The sequence below is a fragment of the Arachis hypogaea genome, chromosome 10 (assembly GCF_003086295.3).
Source record: "Arachis hypogaea cultivar Tifrunner chromosome 10, arahy.Tifrunner.gnm2.J5K5, whole genome shotgun sequence".
NCBI classification, from domain to species: domain Eukaryota; kingdom Viridiplantae; phylum Streptophyta; class Magnoliopsida; order Fabales; family Fabaceae; genus Arachis; species Arachis hypogaea.
Window position 1 is genome coordinate 18,176,021 of NC_092045.1, and position 16,847 is coordinate 18,192,867.

At 35.1% G+C, this 16,847-nt stretch overlaps 1 protein-coding gene across 1 annotated transcript; it reads left to right on the plus strand.

Moving 5' to 3' along the window:
• Positions 1–4,171: 4,171 nt before the first annotated feature.
• On the plus strand, positions 4,172–5,119 carry LOC112715316 (PRA1 family protein B3-like). Its single transcript, XM_025767073.3, has one exon. It carries the CDS (start codon positions 4,309–4,311, stop codon positions 4,924–4,926), a length of 618 nt encoding a protein of 205 aa, XP_025622858.1. The 5' UTR covers positions 4,172–4,308; the 3' UTR covers positions 4,927–5,119.
• Positions 5,120–16,847: the final 11,728 nt, after the last annotated feature.

Genomic DNA, 16,847 nt, shown 5'->3' on the forward strand with positions numbered 1-16,847 from the left:
TTTTTCCATAGTTAAACTGTTTGTGCTGTTAAACTGTTTGTGCTGTATTCAAAAGCTCTGTATTACGGGTGGTAAAATATGAAGGAAAATATCAAGCCAGGTATAAACACAAATTATAAAATTTTATACCCAAGGAAAGTTTAATATACACCCAAGATTGCTTAATATACACCCAAACTTCTATCCCCTTAAACCCTAAACCCAAAATCCTAAAAATTCTAAAAACCATAAAACCCTAAACCCTAAAACCCTAAACCCTAAAAACCAAAACCCTAAACCCTAAACCTAAAACCATAAACCCTAAACCATAAACCCTAAACCCTAAAAACCTAACCTTAAACCCTAAACCCTAACATCCTAAAATCCTAACACCTAAACCCTAAACCAATAAAACTACTATACACCCAAATCAGTAATTTTTTAACATAAACAACAGATTGTGAAGTATATATATCTATATATAAGTAAAATATGAAATACAAGAAAATTCATAAATACACCCAAAATAATACTGCTTTTACACCCACATTCTGTAACTATACACCCAAAGAGTTATTCGCTGCTGCTAATACCCTGAACTGATAATTCATCACACGTATTTGATATTGGCTAGAATTTGAATGCACCACTGATCCAATATCAAAAAGGTTTAACTGAATATAACAAACTCACATATTAGCTAAACTATTAACGACAAAATTAAACTCAATTACCATAAATTTAAAAACATCACTTTTACCTCGTTTAAAGCTTTCGTTTTCTTCTTCTTTGAGGCATTTTTAATCTATTTGTCCAACTTTGAAATTCGCCTATTTTTTGGACGTCTTCTTGTTCGAATCCTTGGAGGACTCTGAAGCTCGTTAACGGATTCCAAGTTGGCATCTTCGTGAGATAAAGAAGATGTCCCCTTCCTTTTGGCTTTCAATTCTTCCATCTCAACCATGACGGTATCGTACGCACGGTGCAGCATTGCAGTCAGCTCCTCCGATTCTGATGCAAATTCGCAAATATTTTGCGAACGAAAAATCAATTCGTCAAACCTCTTGCTTCTTGACTCCAACAGTGGCTCGTCATGGCTGCTCTTGATGTGTGTGTGTCGCCTCTTTACCTTCTTGCTCCATTGTTCCAATATATATCTAGGTGACACTTGGCTTACTTGTTCAAATCTTAACACGCTTAGTGCGTGACGGCGCAGTATCCCTTTTGATCGAATAATAAGCATTGGCATTTTACCTCGGTTGCTACTGAGTCGTAAGTAACCACAAACTTATTGAATATTGAGCTGGAAACTTGTTCTCCAACTTCGTATACTGAATAGCCTAAAGCGGAATTCATTAATCTAGTTATGCAATTCGCTTTTCCTCTTAACTGTGCTTGGACTTCCTTAAACTTTTGATGAGTGTACAAATGTTGAAACTAAGCTTCAATGGAGGATTTGGTTGCACACGGTATGACCCCGTATGAAAATCTGCAGCATCTGATTCTTTCTCTGCTTGCACCCTGCTTCCGAGGCAATTATCGTATTGTTTGACAAATTGAATAAGCGAGCTATTCCGGATAATAAACTAGTTAAAAAATGAATGCATGCTCTCACTCCTTTGCGTCCTTCTCATCCCTGCCCAGAAATGGTGATCCAAATAGATTGGAACCCATATATGACGGTCTTCATAGAGATCTGCAGAATACACCCAAAAACAGACTATAAATACACCCGACGTAAATTTAAATTACACATCTGCTGCAGATTTTAAACAAACATTACCTGAAAGCCACTTGTCCACAAGACCAAAATTCAGCAGAAAATCATTCTAATTCCTATCAAATGAGTCTTTACTATAAGAGTTCCAAACAACTTGGCTCATTTCTTGTTCAATTTCTGCATGTCCCTTGTACCCGTTTAATTTGCTTGGAATCTTCTTCATGATGTGCCAAATACACCAACGATGAATTGTTGTTGCCATACAGGCCTCTAAATCCCTTTTCATTGATGCGCATTGATTGGTGAGGAATCCTTTCGGAGCATTCCCTCCCATGCAACGAAGCCAACATTGAAATAACCATTTGAATGATTCAATTTCTTTGTTTTTCATCAAAGAGCATCCAAGAAGTGTCGACTGACCGTGGTGATTCATCCCGACAAAAGAACTACAAACCAAATTATACCTGAAACAAATTACCATAGTGCAGAATGGAAAATCATTAGGTACACCCAACAAATGCTTTTTATACACCCAAAAAACAACCAATATACACCTCTACTGCGGATTCATAAAATTACATTAATTTAGCATCATAAACAGGGACAGTTTGTTACCTGTTTGTATTGTAGGTTGTGTGAAATAAAATAACATCTCTGAAATACTCAAAGACAGCTCTACTTCTTGCATCGGCCCAAAAAGCCAGCTTAATCGATTGATCCTCCTCGAGTTCAAGCTCAAAAAAGAAATTCTGATTCTTCTCTTTCATTCGTAACAAATATTTTCAAAATTCTTTTGCATCTTCTTGTTCAGAAACATTACGCACTTCTCTCGTAATGTAATTCCTCACATCCTTTTCAATAAAATTTAACTCGCGGTGACTCCCGGCAGCCGCAACAAATGACTGGTAAGTTTTGTTTGGTCTAATACCAACCTCCTCGTTATTCTTTATTGTACGACGAATGGACATGCTTAGTTCCCTGTGCTGTTTGAGCATCTCTGCTTTACTTGGACAGCAGGGGTGTGAATGATCCAACACAACCGCACCAATCTCCTTCAATGAGTGTATATAAATTCTTGCAGGACAGTTTAAACCGGCTGTCGGATTTGTCTTCTCGGTCGGAGATATTTTAGATTTTCATTTTTCCTCTCTGCTACATGTAATCAATTGATTCTTAATCTCGTTTCCCTTCCTATTTGTGCTCCGAACTCTTGTAGAAAAACCTACAGCATTGGCGTGGTTCCTGTAAAATTTTCCAGCATCTTCAAGGGTGGTAAAGGTCATTCCAACCTTCGGAACAAACTGGTCATCAACAACAGAGAGATGCTGCAGAATACACCATGTCAAAAACAAAAAATACACCCAATCATTGCTGATATAATACACCCGAATGGCAACAACTCAACTAAAATTGACAATAAAAGCCATAAACTGTAAATACACAGGCTGCAAAATACACCATGACAAAAAATAAAAATACACCCAATCATGTCTGATATAATACACCCGAACGACAACAACTCAGCTAAAATAACAAAAAACAATAAACTGTAAATACACATGCTGCAGAATACACCATGTCAAAAACTAAAAACACACCCAATCATGTCTGATATAATACACCCGAACGACAACAACTCATCTAAAATAATAGAAAAAGTCATAAACTGTAAATACACCAACACTTCCCGCAAAAATACACCCAAAGAGTTCTGATCTACACCCGAGCGTCTACTATAAATTCCAGATAATCAATCAAAACTAATACATTAGATTCAATCCACAGATTTATGTTCACGCGTTAGTTTCACAGTCAATATTCACGAATTATTCAGCTACACAATGCTATACAAATTACTGCAACAAAATTCAGAGTAATCGTATGTAAATCAAAACTCAGGAACTTCGTTAGATACAAATTCATAATCCACTTCGCCCTGATTCAACTGACAATCTGAGATTGAATCATCCATTATCTTCAAAACGAGTTCAAACTTTGATTTCAGAAAACAAAAAATCGAATAGAAAATGAAGCTGGAGTTACAGAAAGAGAAGAACGAGAAGAAGAACGAAGAAGGAAATAAGGAGAACGAGCAAATCTAGAAATAACGAGAACGAAGAAGAAAACAAATCTTTTAAATTTGGAAATTATATATAAGCGGGATCTTTATATAGCGCGTGTATGGGACGTAACCTTTGCAACGCGTTTTGGATTTTTATTCGTTAATTAACTTGTAAAACTAATAGCTTGTATGCAGAACTTTTCTGTTTTGTTAGATCTACTCTTACTCACATATTTATCTAATTAGATTCGTTCTTTTAAATAATTATTCATCTCATAGAATATTTTTAATCTATCATCTTAAATTATGCATATTTTATTTTAAATATTAAAAAGGTATAGTAATAACCAAAAGTAGTTCTTCATGAATAACCCTCTTGACAATACCATGCAACTTTCCCGAATCATCGTCCCTGGACACCACGGAACACGCCCTTCTTCACAACATCAATAATAATTCGTCGTTCTTCACTCTCCACTGCCCTCCCCATTTCTCCAACACTGTGCCAAACCACCTCACGCGCCATTCGGAGATTCACGCGCCTCCAATGGCCGAATCGCCTCCTCTCCCAATCTCCACTCCACACGCCCACACTGCCCCAGCCACTCCCCCGATCGCCACATTCGTATTCCGCGCCTTCATCTCCCGCCTCAGCTCCTCCCTCCGCCAAGGCTTTTCCGACCGCCGCCCCTGGTCGGAGCTCCTCGATCGGAGCTCAATTTCCCGACCCGAATCCCTCTCCGACGCATACTCCCGGATCCGCAAGAACGCTTCCTACTTCCGCGTCAACTACGTAACCCTAATCGCACTCGCACTTGCTCTCTCACTCGTCACTCACCCTTTCTCTCTCCTCGTGCTTCTCTCTCTCCTCGCCGCGTGGTCCATCCTCTACCTATTCCGCCCCTCCGACCAGCCACTCTTCCTCTTCGGCCGTACCTTCTCCGACCGGGAGACCGTCACCGCCCTCGTCGTCCTCACCGTCTTCGTCGTCTTCCTCACCAGTGTCGGTGCTCTCTTGATCTCCTCCCTCACCGTTGGTTTAGCCGTCGTGTGCTTGCACGGCGCGTTCCGTGTACCGGAGGATCTTTTCCTTGATGACCTGGAGCCTCGCAATGCCGGATTGCTCTCGTTCCTCGCCGGCGGTCCGGCCGGTTCGCGCTTGTGAGCATAGGGTTCTGGATTGTCTCGGAGGTTTTGTTCTGATTAATTAGTTGAACTTGTAGCTTCTATTCATTTTAGGTAATTGGTAATTTTCTTCTTATACCACTATTCATATACATATATGTAAATGGCAATTATTGCAACTTGACAAGTTTTATGATCTCAATTAATGAAGTTTTGATATCATTTTTTCTTTATTTTTTAATGGCAGTATTGTTGTCTTCTAGAGTAGCAGTTATACAGTGCAAAAATACAATGCGCCAAATTAGTTAGTATTATTTAACTTATTTTCATGTGTATTTTGTATTCTGACATTGACATTGGGGCTAGTTTTGGTTGGATCCTTGTTGGAGTGCTCTTTATGCAAGACAGAAAATGTACTACTTTTTATTAAGTTACTTATCTTGCAAGGGTTGAGCAGATAAATTGCTGAGGCAGAGCTTCTTGTTTTGGGAAATCGATGAGTTCTTGTTGTGGGAGATTATTGTATTAGTAGATGCTGTAAGCACTATTATTAGTTCATGTTGTGGGAGATTAGGGTAGGGTAATAATTTGAGTATACTTAGGTTGGTGGTGGCTTCATCTTGTGTCTGGTTTGATGTTGAGAAAGCTCATACTATGGTTTAAAGGGTAAAAATATAATTGAGTATTTCTAAACTTATTTTAGCATATTTGAGTAACATTAATCATGATTTTTCTTGTATTATTTATCAAACTATGGTTTGGACAGAAGTAGCGAACAAAAGAAGTTGTTTCTTGTTTTGTTATTAGAACAAATTATGGTTTGCAAAGTGTAAATCAAAAGAAAATGTCATGAAAACTGTGGAAAAGTAAAAAATGGAGATTCGGTACAATCTTCCTGAACGGGAAGAATCGGGACGAAGACGGAAAGAAGTTTGGAGTTCCGGCATGGGACAACTTTGCCCTGCCTCACTCTATTGACATCTCTACTCATTGTGTGAGAGATCTTTAATAAATTTCTTTCAACATCCTAATTTAAAATATAAATAAATTAAAAAATTCATAATATTATTATATTGAAAGAACTTGTGTTAGTTTTTTTCTTGTTTTATGCATATAATAACCTATTAGTAAATGAAGTGTCTCAATTAAGTTTTAATATCAATTTTATCTAAAATGTCATAATTATGAAATCTGAACTGGATTGACTAATTTGGCCAGAAAACTGAATTTTTAATCAGTCTAATTTGATGTTTTAACCATTCATGCAACTAAATCGGTTAAACTTGATACATTTGATAAATATATATATATATAGTAGATTTTTTTCAAATAATTATATTACATAACCAATATCAAATTATTTTAAAATATTATATTAATTAAGTTTATTTAAATAATTCTACTAATAATTTAGTGATTGTGATCCAATAACTCAGCATTAATCATGTTGATTAATAGTCCTGGTATGATAATTTGATAATTTAAATAAGTCCGAATAAAATGAGAGTGAAAACACTTCACCTGTACTAGTGTTGTTTAATTGAATAATTGTAATTCTTGACGTATAATGGGCAAAGCCAACCCGACAGCCGAACACTATTCTTTTACCGAAAACGATGCGAATCTTGGGATGGGGCTCAAACTGTCATGGAGGACCTCAACCAACAAGAATCAAGTTTTTTAGACCGAAAAAAAAAAAGAATTTAGTTCTCATTAAATTGGGATAGTAAAATTTATATATAATAATAAAAATTATAAATTTAATAATAATTAATTTATTATTTTACTATTCATAATTCTTTTTATTTTAGAAGAGTTTTTTTTAATTGTCGTGTTGTTATTTATTGGTTTTGAGTTGAGGATCATTCTGCTGGAATTATATTTTACTTGAAATATTTGCAAGATGACCTCACATTCAATGTCTAAGAATCAGAACTGGTTCTAAAAATCAAATCGGTTATGGAATTGTTTTGGTCACTGATTCATTAATTTAAAGATTTAACCAATTTAATCATAGTTTAACCGAAAAAATTAAATAATAATAAAATAATATTTAAAAATATATAAAAAATACAAAAAATATAAATATATACTAATATAAATTTAAAAATTATACAAATTAAAAATATAAAATCAATTAAAATTTTATAATCTCATATAAATATAATACAAGAATTAAATAAAAAATAAAATAGTCAAATATCAAAATTTATATATATATATATATATATATATATATATATATAATTCATGATATTATATATTTTATGTAATAGAATAATAAAGAATAACAACACATAAAAAATATTAATTTAATTATATCTTAATTTTTATTTTATTTATTTAATAAATAAGTGCATTCTTCTATATTTTTTAATTTTCTATATATATTTAGTTTAAATTAGATGTACTATATTATTACCTATAAAACAAATATAATTTATTATATTAAAAAATAAAAATATACTTCTATAAAAAAAATATATGTTTATACAATAATAAAAAAATTTAAAAAGAAAAAAAAGAAAGAAAAAGACAAATCTTGTTTAAATAAAGAAAAAAAATTCTTGTTGACAGAGTTCAAAGACAAAAAAAAAAAAAAAAAAAAAACCTAGAACTCATTCAATTACTAACCCTAATATTACAATTGCCTGAGTAAAATTTATGTGTGGCTTGTTTCTCATAACATTTGCAGTGGCCGCTACAGAGTATTTTCCATTTTTCTTTGCGAGGCTTGAGGTCTTTGTTGCTTTAATCTTTTCTTGGATGTTTAAAATTTTATAAATGCTTGTTATTGAAACTTACTCTCTTTGATTCTTGTTTTGATTTGTCTTATGCTATATTGTGTTATACTGTTCTCCTTCCCTTTTTTTTTTTTTTAATTTTTGCTTTCCCTCTCAATCATTGTTCTGCCATTTTCATTGTTGCGTCTGCTCTAGCGTCCACCGCCATTTTTTTCTTTTTTTTTTGGTTCGCTGTCTTATTTTTTTTCCATCATTATTTTCTATTCTTTTTCAGTTCTTCTTTTAAGAACCGTTTTGGTTCGGCTTGATTTTGTTTCCAGATGATTTTCTAGTTTTTTGGCAGTTCTTAAAAAAGACGGTATTGCTTACGGATTAAACTGTATTAGATGCTGATTCTCGATTGAATCAAACAGTTCCATCCGATTTTAAAATCCTTGATCAGAACTCTCTTTAATTTTTCACGTTATTATTACCACTAAAAATAATTTATATATACTAATGATTCGATAAGTATTTATGTATTCAATTAGTTTTTTATTGCTATTAAGTTATATTATCTTTTGAAAGATAAAAAAATAATAAAATAATCAATTGGATAAAGTCTATTTTATTGGTAAATAAAGTACGTTAACATAGACAAAAAATACATAAATACATATAATTTATGTATTTGTTCATACTTGACCTAATAGTAAAGTCAAACCTAAGGTGAACAGGCTCAATCTATAAAAAAATGGTCCCAAAAAACGGATCCATTGATTTATTTGCCAACCTGACTTGCATAGCCAAAGAAATCTCAACTGCATTAAAGTGTATCTTAATAAACTTAGTATCTATTTTAAATATGGAATCTCAACAATTCCTAATAAAAGAGGAAGTAACCACCCAATATTATAGGAGGATAAGTTACAGAAAGATAATAAAGTCATCTTTTCTATTATATATATAAATATTCTATTATACACAAGATAAAAATGAATCCTAATATATTAAAACCTGCCTAAATTCTTTCTTAACTTAAGAATTAGAGTGTCTTGCATGTATCATTCCATCCCTTACTCAAAATTCTTGGATGATTTTACCTGGCTGGAGAAGACATTGAAATTCTCATTAAAAGGTGTGTGAACCTCATGTTCAGACCCAAACCTCATCAATTTCAGGTAACCCTCAGAAGATTAGCGTCGCTGCTAAGGACCTGTTGTTCGACACCCAACCATGGTGGACGATCACCCAAAAGATAGATACATGGCGCAACCAATTCTAAACCTCAAGAAGAGGAAAAACCTAATGATGATTGAGCAATTGTTATCCCTCCACACTCACAAAGAGGTATAGGGACCAACGAAGAAAGAAACAGAAAAGACCCAAAAGGACAAAGAATATGATATGAAATTCATAGACTTAAAGGATCAAGAGATATAGACGTAACAGAATTAATGGAATTACTCCATGGACATTAAAGTTGGATAGAACAGTTTGAGATTGAGTTAGAGTGACAACGCGAATTCGAGTGGGCCCTACGAAGAAAGGTACAATGACGTAGGGAGTTGGTGAAAAAACTTGAAAGATTAGAGTCTAATCTTAAGTGTAGGAGACCTTGAATTGATCGAGAAACCACACCCTTAGAAAGTGAAGACCCATTCTCAGAGAAAATCATGCGAGCAAAAATCCCTAGAAATTTTAAGAGCTCATGCATGGGCCTTTATGTGGCATGACCAAACCCCGACATCACTTAAGTAATTTCAAAAGTCAAATATATTTGGCCAACGCCTTAGATGCAACTCGATGCAAAGTTTTTCCGAGTATAATAACTAACGCGACGATGAAGTAGTTCGATAGTCTTCTTCCGAGGTCGGTCACTTGTTTCGATGACCTAGCCAAAAGCTTCCTCAACTGATTCTGCATTAAAAAAGGGAAAGCCAAGCATGCTCCATGCATTTTGGATGTCAAACAAGAGGTCGGAGAGTCCATCAGTATCTACATAAAAAGGTTCAACAAAGCATATTTAGAGATTCAGAACTTGCCCACTGAAGTACCTATCGTGGGGCTTGTTAATGGTCTCAAAGAAGGCCCTTCTCATAGTCTATATCAAAAAGGAACTCAACTTCTCTGTACAAAGTTTAAGAACAGGTAAAAAAGTATATCAACATGGAAGAAACATCTTAATTGAAAAAGCCTAGAGCTGGAACAAAACATTTAATACCAACCCCGAGATAAAGAAAAAGAGCCCAAGAAGAAAAAAACACACAATTCAAAAAGACCTCGAAGATACTATTCTTACACTTTGTTGTGAGTTTTTCTGATCAAAATCTACAGAGAGATATGCCACACTGAAAAGATACCACCTCCAAGGCCAATTCGAAATAAGAATGCGGGTAATCATACTAAATATTGTGAGTACCACAAAATTTATGGCCATTCAACTAATGACTGCTACAACTTGAAGAACGTGATAAAAAAATTAGCTAGAGAAGGGTGATTGAATAAATACTTGGCTGAGAGAACAAACAGAATAGGTAAATGGAAAAAAGATAGTAAAGACAGGAAAGGGCGAGAAAGACCAACAAGAACACCTGAGAGGCACATTCACATGATTGCTGGTGGCTTTGCAGGAGAAGAATAACTAAGTCCTCCCACAAAAGATACTTGAAGGAGGTCTACCAAGTCAGAGAGGATGAGGAGATACTCAACCTGCCTATAATAACCTTTAAAGAAGATGCTAAGAGTATTGTGTCCGGATATAATGATCTAGTGGTTATAACCATGATATTAGTGGTGGACGAAATTGTGATTCATTCTTCTTTGTATTTGCATGAGATTTATTTAATGGCTCTTTGCTATGTGTGGACACAACTCCGTTCAACTTAACCAGCAAGTGTACTAGGTCATCCAAGTAATACCTTACATGAGTAAGGGTCGATCCCACAGAGATTGTTGGTATAAAGCAAGCTATGGTCACCTTGTAAATCTCAGTTAGGCAGATTAAATTGATTTATGATAGGTTCGAAAATTAATAATAAATAGAAAATAAAATAGGATAGAAATACTTATGTAAATCAATAGTGGGAATTTCAGATAGGCGTATGGAGATGCTGTGCTTCTCTTGAATCTCTACTTTTTTATTACATTCATCCAATCCTTCTTACTCCTTTCCATGGCAAGCTGTATGTAGGGCATCACTGTTGTCAATGGCTACATCCCATCCTCTCAGTGAAAATGGTCCTATGCTCTGTGACAGCACGACTAATCATCTGTCAGTTCTCAATCAGGTTGGAATAGAATCCCTTGATTCTTTTGCGTCTGTCACTAATGCCCAGCCTTCAGGAGTTTGAAGCTCATCACAGTCATTCAATACCAGAATCCTACTCGGAATACCACAGACAAGGTTAGACTTTCCGGATTCCCGGAATCCTACTCGGAATACCACAGACAAGGTTAGACTTTCCGGATTCCTATGAATGCCGCCATCTATCTAGCTTATACCACGAAGATTCTGTTGGAGAATCTAAGAGATATGCGCCCGGCCTAAGGTAGAACGGAAGTGGTTGTCAGTCACGCACGTTCATAGGTGAGAATGATGATGAGTGTCACGGATCATCACATTCATCAAGTTGAAGTCCAACGTATATCTTGGAATAAGAATAAGGAGAATTGAATAGAAAATAATAGTAATTGTATTGAAACTTGAGGTACAGCAGAGCTCCACACCCTTAATCTATGGTGTGTAGAAACTCCACCGTTGAAAATACATAAGTGAAAGGTTCAGGCATGGCCGAATGGCCAGCCCCCATGAAGGTGATCAAAAGACCGAATGGTCAAAAGATGTCTAATACAATAGTTAAATGTCCTATATATACTAGACTAGCTACTAGGGTTTACAGAAGTAAGTAATTGATGCATAAATCCACTTCCGGGGCCCACTTGGTGTATGTTTGGGCTAAGCTTGATCTATCCACGAGATGAGGCTTTTATTGGAGTTGAACGCCGAGTTATAGCGTGTTTTGGGCGTTCAACTCCAGGTCGTGACGTGTTTCTGGTGTTTGACTCCAGACAGCAGCATGTACTTGGCGTTCAGCGCCACTTTACGTCATCAATGCCCAAATAAAGTATGGACTATTATATATTTCTGGAAAGCTCTAGATGTCTACTTTCCAACGCCGTTGAGAGTGTGCCATTTGGAGTTCTGTAGCTCCAGAAAATCCATTTCGAGTGCAGGGAGGTCAGATTCCAACAGCATCAGCAGTCCTTTGTCAGCCTCCTATCAGAGTTTTGCTCAAGTCCCTCAATTTCAGCCAGAAATTACCTGAAATCACAAAAAAACACACAAACTCATAGTAAAGTCCAGAAATGTGAATTTAGCATAAAAACTAATGAAAACATCCCTAAAAGTAGCTTGAACTTACTAAAAACTACCTAAAAACAGTGACAAAAAGCGTATAAATTATCCGCTCATCAATTAGCCAATGCTAATCTTCACAGGACCTTAGTAGATCAAGGGAGTTCAGCTAACACCCTATTTAAATCAGCCTTTGATAAACCATGCTTGGAAAAAAAGGTTTGAAAGCATACCCAGACTCTCTATTTGGTTTAGGAGATTCACCTATCTGACCTCTGAGGTACATCACATCGTATAATACTTTTAGTAGAGAGTTAAAAGCACAAACTATAAACATCGACTACATTGTAGTAGACATGGCGTTAGCATATAACACCTTGATAGGTCAGACAACTCTAAACTGACTTACTGCTGTAGTATCAATTTCTTATCTCTGTGTGAAATTTTCGTCTTTAGAAGGAATAACTACTAAAAGGAGATCAGAAATTGGCCAGAAGATGCTATAATAAAAGCTTAAATCTATGAGGGCTTTCCTAAGGGGAAAAAAGTTAATTCAATATAGCTTGATGGTGTATGAGTTCGAGAAGGTTTGAGCCCTCATCCTGAGAAAAAAAATGGAAGAAGGACAGATAGACATCGAAGTCAGAAAACCACTAATGTGGGAGCCAATTTAGACCAGAAACTGAATGAATATATCATCAAGCTCTTACAAAAAAACTTTGACCCCGTCGCATGGAAAGCTTCTGACATGCCGAGCATCCATCCCGACCTCATATGCCACAAGCTAATTTATGTACCTAGGGTCCCGACTTGTACAAAAGTGACAACAAAAGCACAGTCCAGAAAGATCACAGGTTGTCGAAGAGAAAATACATACGCTTTTGGAGGCTGGATTCATAAAGGAAGTGAAATGCCCTCTATGACTAGCAATTATTGTCCTAGTAAAAAAGTAAAATGGAAAGTGAAAGATGTGTGGAGATTATACCAACCTCAACAAAGCTTGTCCTAAAGATCCTTATCCTCTCTCCAATATTGACGCCTTGGTAGATTCAACATCAAGGTACAAGTTTCTCTCTTTCATGGATACTTACTCAGGATATAACCAAATCTCAATGTACAAGCCCGATCAAGAGAATATGTCTTTCATCACTCCTAGGGCCAACTATTGCTATGTGGTTATGCCCTTTAGATTGAAAAATACAAAGACAACATACCAGCGATTGATGAACAAAGTGTTCTCATCTTACATGAGAAAGCTAATACAAGTCTACGTTGATGATATGCTTGTCAAAACCAAAAGTGAAGTTAGTCTACTGACTGACTTGTCCAAAGTGAACAACATTATAAGACAATATGAGATGAGGTTAAATCCTACTAAGTGCACCTTTGAGTAAAAACAGAAGAGTTCCTTGGGTTCATGCTTACCCAAAGAGGCATTGAGGCTAACCCGGACAAATACAAAGTGATCTTGGAGATGAAGAGCCCGGCTTGTTTGAAAGAAGTCCAACAATTGAATGACAGACTAATTGCTTTATCCATATTCTTAGCTGGCTTAGCCTTGAAGTCGCTATCACTATTTGCAATCCATAGAAAAGGGCATAACTTCGAATGGACCTAAGAATGTGTATAAGCTTTTCAAGAGTTTAAGCAATTTTTAAGTCAACTCCCAATATTGACCCGACCTGATGGTAGAGAAGATCTGATGTTATATCTAGCTGTCACTGACAAAGCCATAGCCTCCACCCTCATCCGAAAAGATGAAGATGGATAGCGACCTATTTATTTTACAATAAAGGCATTGCAAGGAGCCAATTTGAACTACCAGAAGATTGAAAAAGTTGTCTATACCCTTGTTTTGGCTTTCAAGATATTGTGACCCTACTTTCGAGCTCATACCATCAAGGTTCAAACTAATCAACCCATGAACCATATCTTATAAAAGACAGAAATTATAAGATGAATGCTACAACAGGTTACTGAGCTATTCAAGTTTGACTTGAGATATGAAACTCAGATGGTCATCAAGTCGTAAACCTAGCTAAGTTCTTGGTGGAGTCCACGGAAGAGCCAAAAAGAAGCTCCACTACGTGGAACTTATATGTAGATGGTTTATCATACAAAGAAGGCAGTGGAGTGGGTGTTATTCTTGAAAATCAAGAAGGAACTCGGCTAGAACTCTCCCTCAAGTTCAACTTCTCGACCTCTAACAACCAAGCTGAATACGAAGCAGTGTTTGCTGGCCTGCGAATGGCTACAGAGGTCGGAGCCTTGAAAGTAATAGTCTTCAGCGACTCCCAAGTTATAACTTCGTAAGTAAATGCTGAGTATCAAACCAAAGATCCCAACATGAAGAGATACCTAGAGAAGACGCTAGCCCAGTTGACTTAGTTCCAAGAAGTTGAGGTTCGCCATATAATGTGGGAGTTAAATAGTCAAGTTGATGCACTTTTCAATTTGGTTAGTATAAAGCCATGTGGTAATAATAAAAGCCTGATTCAAGAAATACTACAGTCACCATGAGTGGCAAAAAAAGTTGACAAAACAGACACACTAACAGTCTTTAACATGAATTTAGGTTGGATGATTCCTATCATAGAATACCTTAAGTTTGACATCCTTTATCATGAAGAAAGATAAGCAAAGAAATTGGTAAGAGAAGCCCAAAACTATACAATAGTTTACAATATCCTCTACAGAAGAGGGATATCTACCGCTTTGCTGAAATGTATTCTGACCTCAAAGATGGAAGAAGTCTTAGATAAAATCTACAGTGGCATCTGTGGAAATCATCTTTGGGCAAGATCATTAGCAAAGAAATTGCTACAAGTTGGCTTCTATTGGCCGACTTTGCAAAAGAATGCGGTCAACTTCGTCAAAAAGTGCCCACCTTGCTAGCTGGATACAAACTTCCACGTGACAGCTTTAGAGGAGCTCACCAGTATCACCTCATCATGGCCCTTTGCAAAATAAGGGGGATTAGACTTGCTTGGACCGTTTCTCCAAGCGTCCGAACAAGTAAAATGCCTTATAACATCAATTACTTTACCAAATGGATTGAAGTAGAACCTTTGACAACATTCACAATTCAGAGAAGTTAGAAGTTTCTCTACAAAAATATTTTTACAAGATTTAGAGTGCCATTCTCAATCACCACCGACAATAGGACCAATTAACTGATTCAACATTTCGAAAAATTTGGTTGTAAGGCTGAAAATCAAGCATCAGTTTACATCGGTAGAGCATCCCCATGGCAACGGACGAGCAGAAACTACAAACAAAGTCTTACTGTCCTGACTCAAAAAGAGACTACAAGAAGTAAAAAGGGCAAGGGCTAAAGAATTTTCACAAGTATTATGGGCATATCGAACTATTTCACAGTCAATAATTGGAGAATCTCCCTTTCGACTTGCCTATGAAGTAGAGGCTGTAATTCCCATTGAAATAAATGAAGAGAGTCCAAGAGTGAGATTCGACAATTATGTTAGCAACGTTCAAGTACAAAAAAAACACTTGACCTCCTCCCACAAATCCGAAAACAAGTTGGGATATGAGAGGAAGCGTTGAAGCAAAGAATGACTACAAGGCACAACACAAAAGTCATAGGAAGGAACTTCACCACGAACGACATGGGATGCAGAGGTCGAACGAAAGAAAGCTAGCAACGAACTAGAAAAAACCTTACAAGATTATTGAAGTCTTAGAAAAAGGTTAATACAAAGTTCTGACTTAAAAGGATGCGAATTACCCAGATTTTAGCATATTTTTAATATGAAGAGATACTATAGCTAGAAAGTAAATTTTTTGTCCTAGTGTACCATTTTTCTGACTTCATTGTTTTTTTTAGTAGATTTTCTTAAAAAGAGGTTTTAATGAGACACCATAATAAAAATTAGGAGTAAAAAAAAAAAATTCTTTGTAGCAACTAACAAATTTGTAATTTATTTCAATTAATAAAAGTCCATTTTTCTTACTTCTTTATTTCTACCAATTCATGCACGAGGTCCGAATTATTGTATAATAGTTACCTTCACAAATTAACAAGTCTTTAAACAATTAGGATGCATACGAGTTGTCGAGATAAATAAATTGCAAAAGTAACTTTGTAAAAAGATTGTTATGCAAATAAAAAAGCATAATAAACTATCTCAGGAAAATAAATAGTAAAATTAAAATACAGATACACAGAGAATATTAGATACGATAGTATATAATTATCACGTGAATATCTTCGTTAATAGTATTAACGAAAAATGTTATAGGAGAAATATATTTAAAACATTAAACACAAAAATTAATCAAATTAAACATAAATGGCATTTTTAACACTTTCTAAAAATTCAATATATATATATATATATATATATATATATATATATATATATATATATATATATATACCCAAAATAAAATTAGTGTGTTAATATAAGGAGCTATATCATAGTTGAATAATATTGACAAAAATGTATGGAATGAATCGTATGTTTAATACATCAATCAGCTTGCTTATAAATAGCACGTTGGCAAGTCTGCTCCGCCTGACCATGTGACAATTCAGTCAAACGTGAATGATGATGAATTGATGATGGTAATGATTCATCCGAGTTATATCAGCCCCGAGTGATTGCGGTAGTTTAGTTTTAGTCATTCAAAAGAATTTAATCAATTTATTAGTTATTACTTATTCATTATCAATTAAATATTAACTTTTTAATATTTACGATAGATTATTATTATTATTATTATTATTATTATTATTATTATTATTATTATTATTATTATTATTAGGAATTTAAAATAAACATAAAAACTATATAATAAAAACAAATAATATAATTTCTTTAATTTTTTGTGTCACTTTTAATGCATATTATAAATTTATGG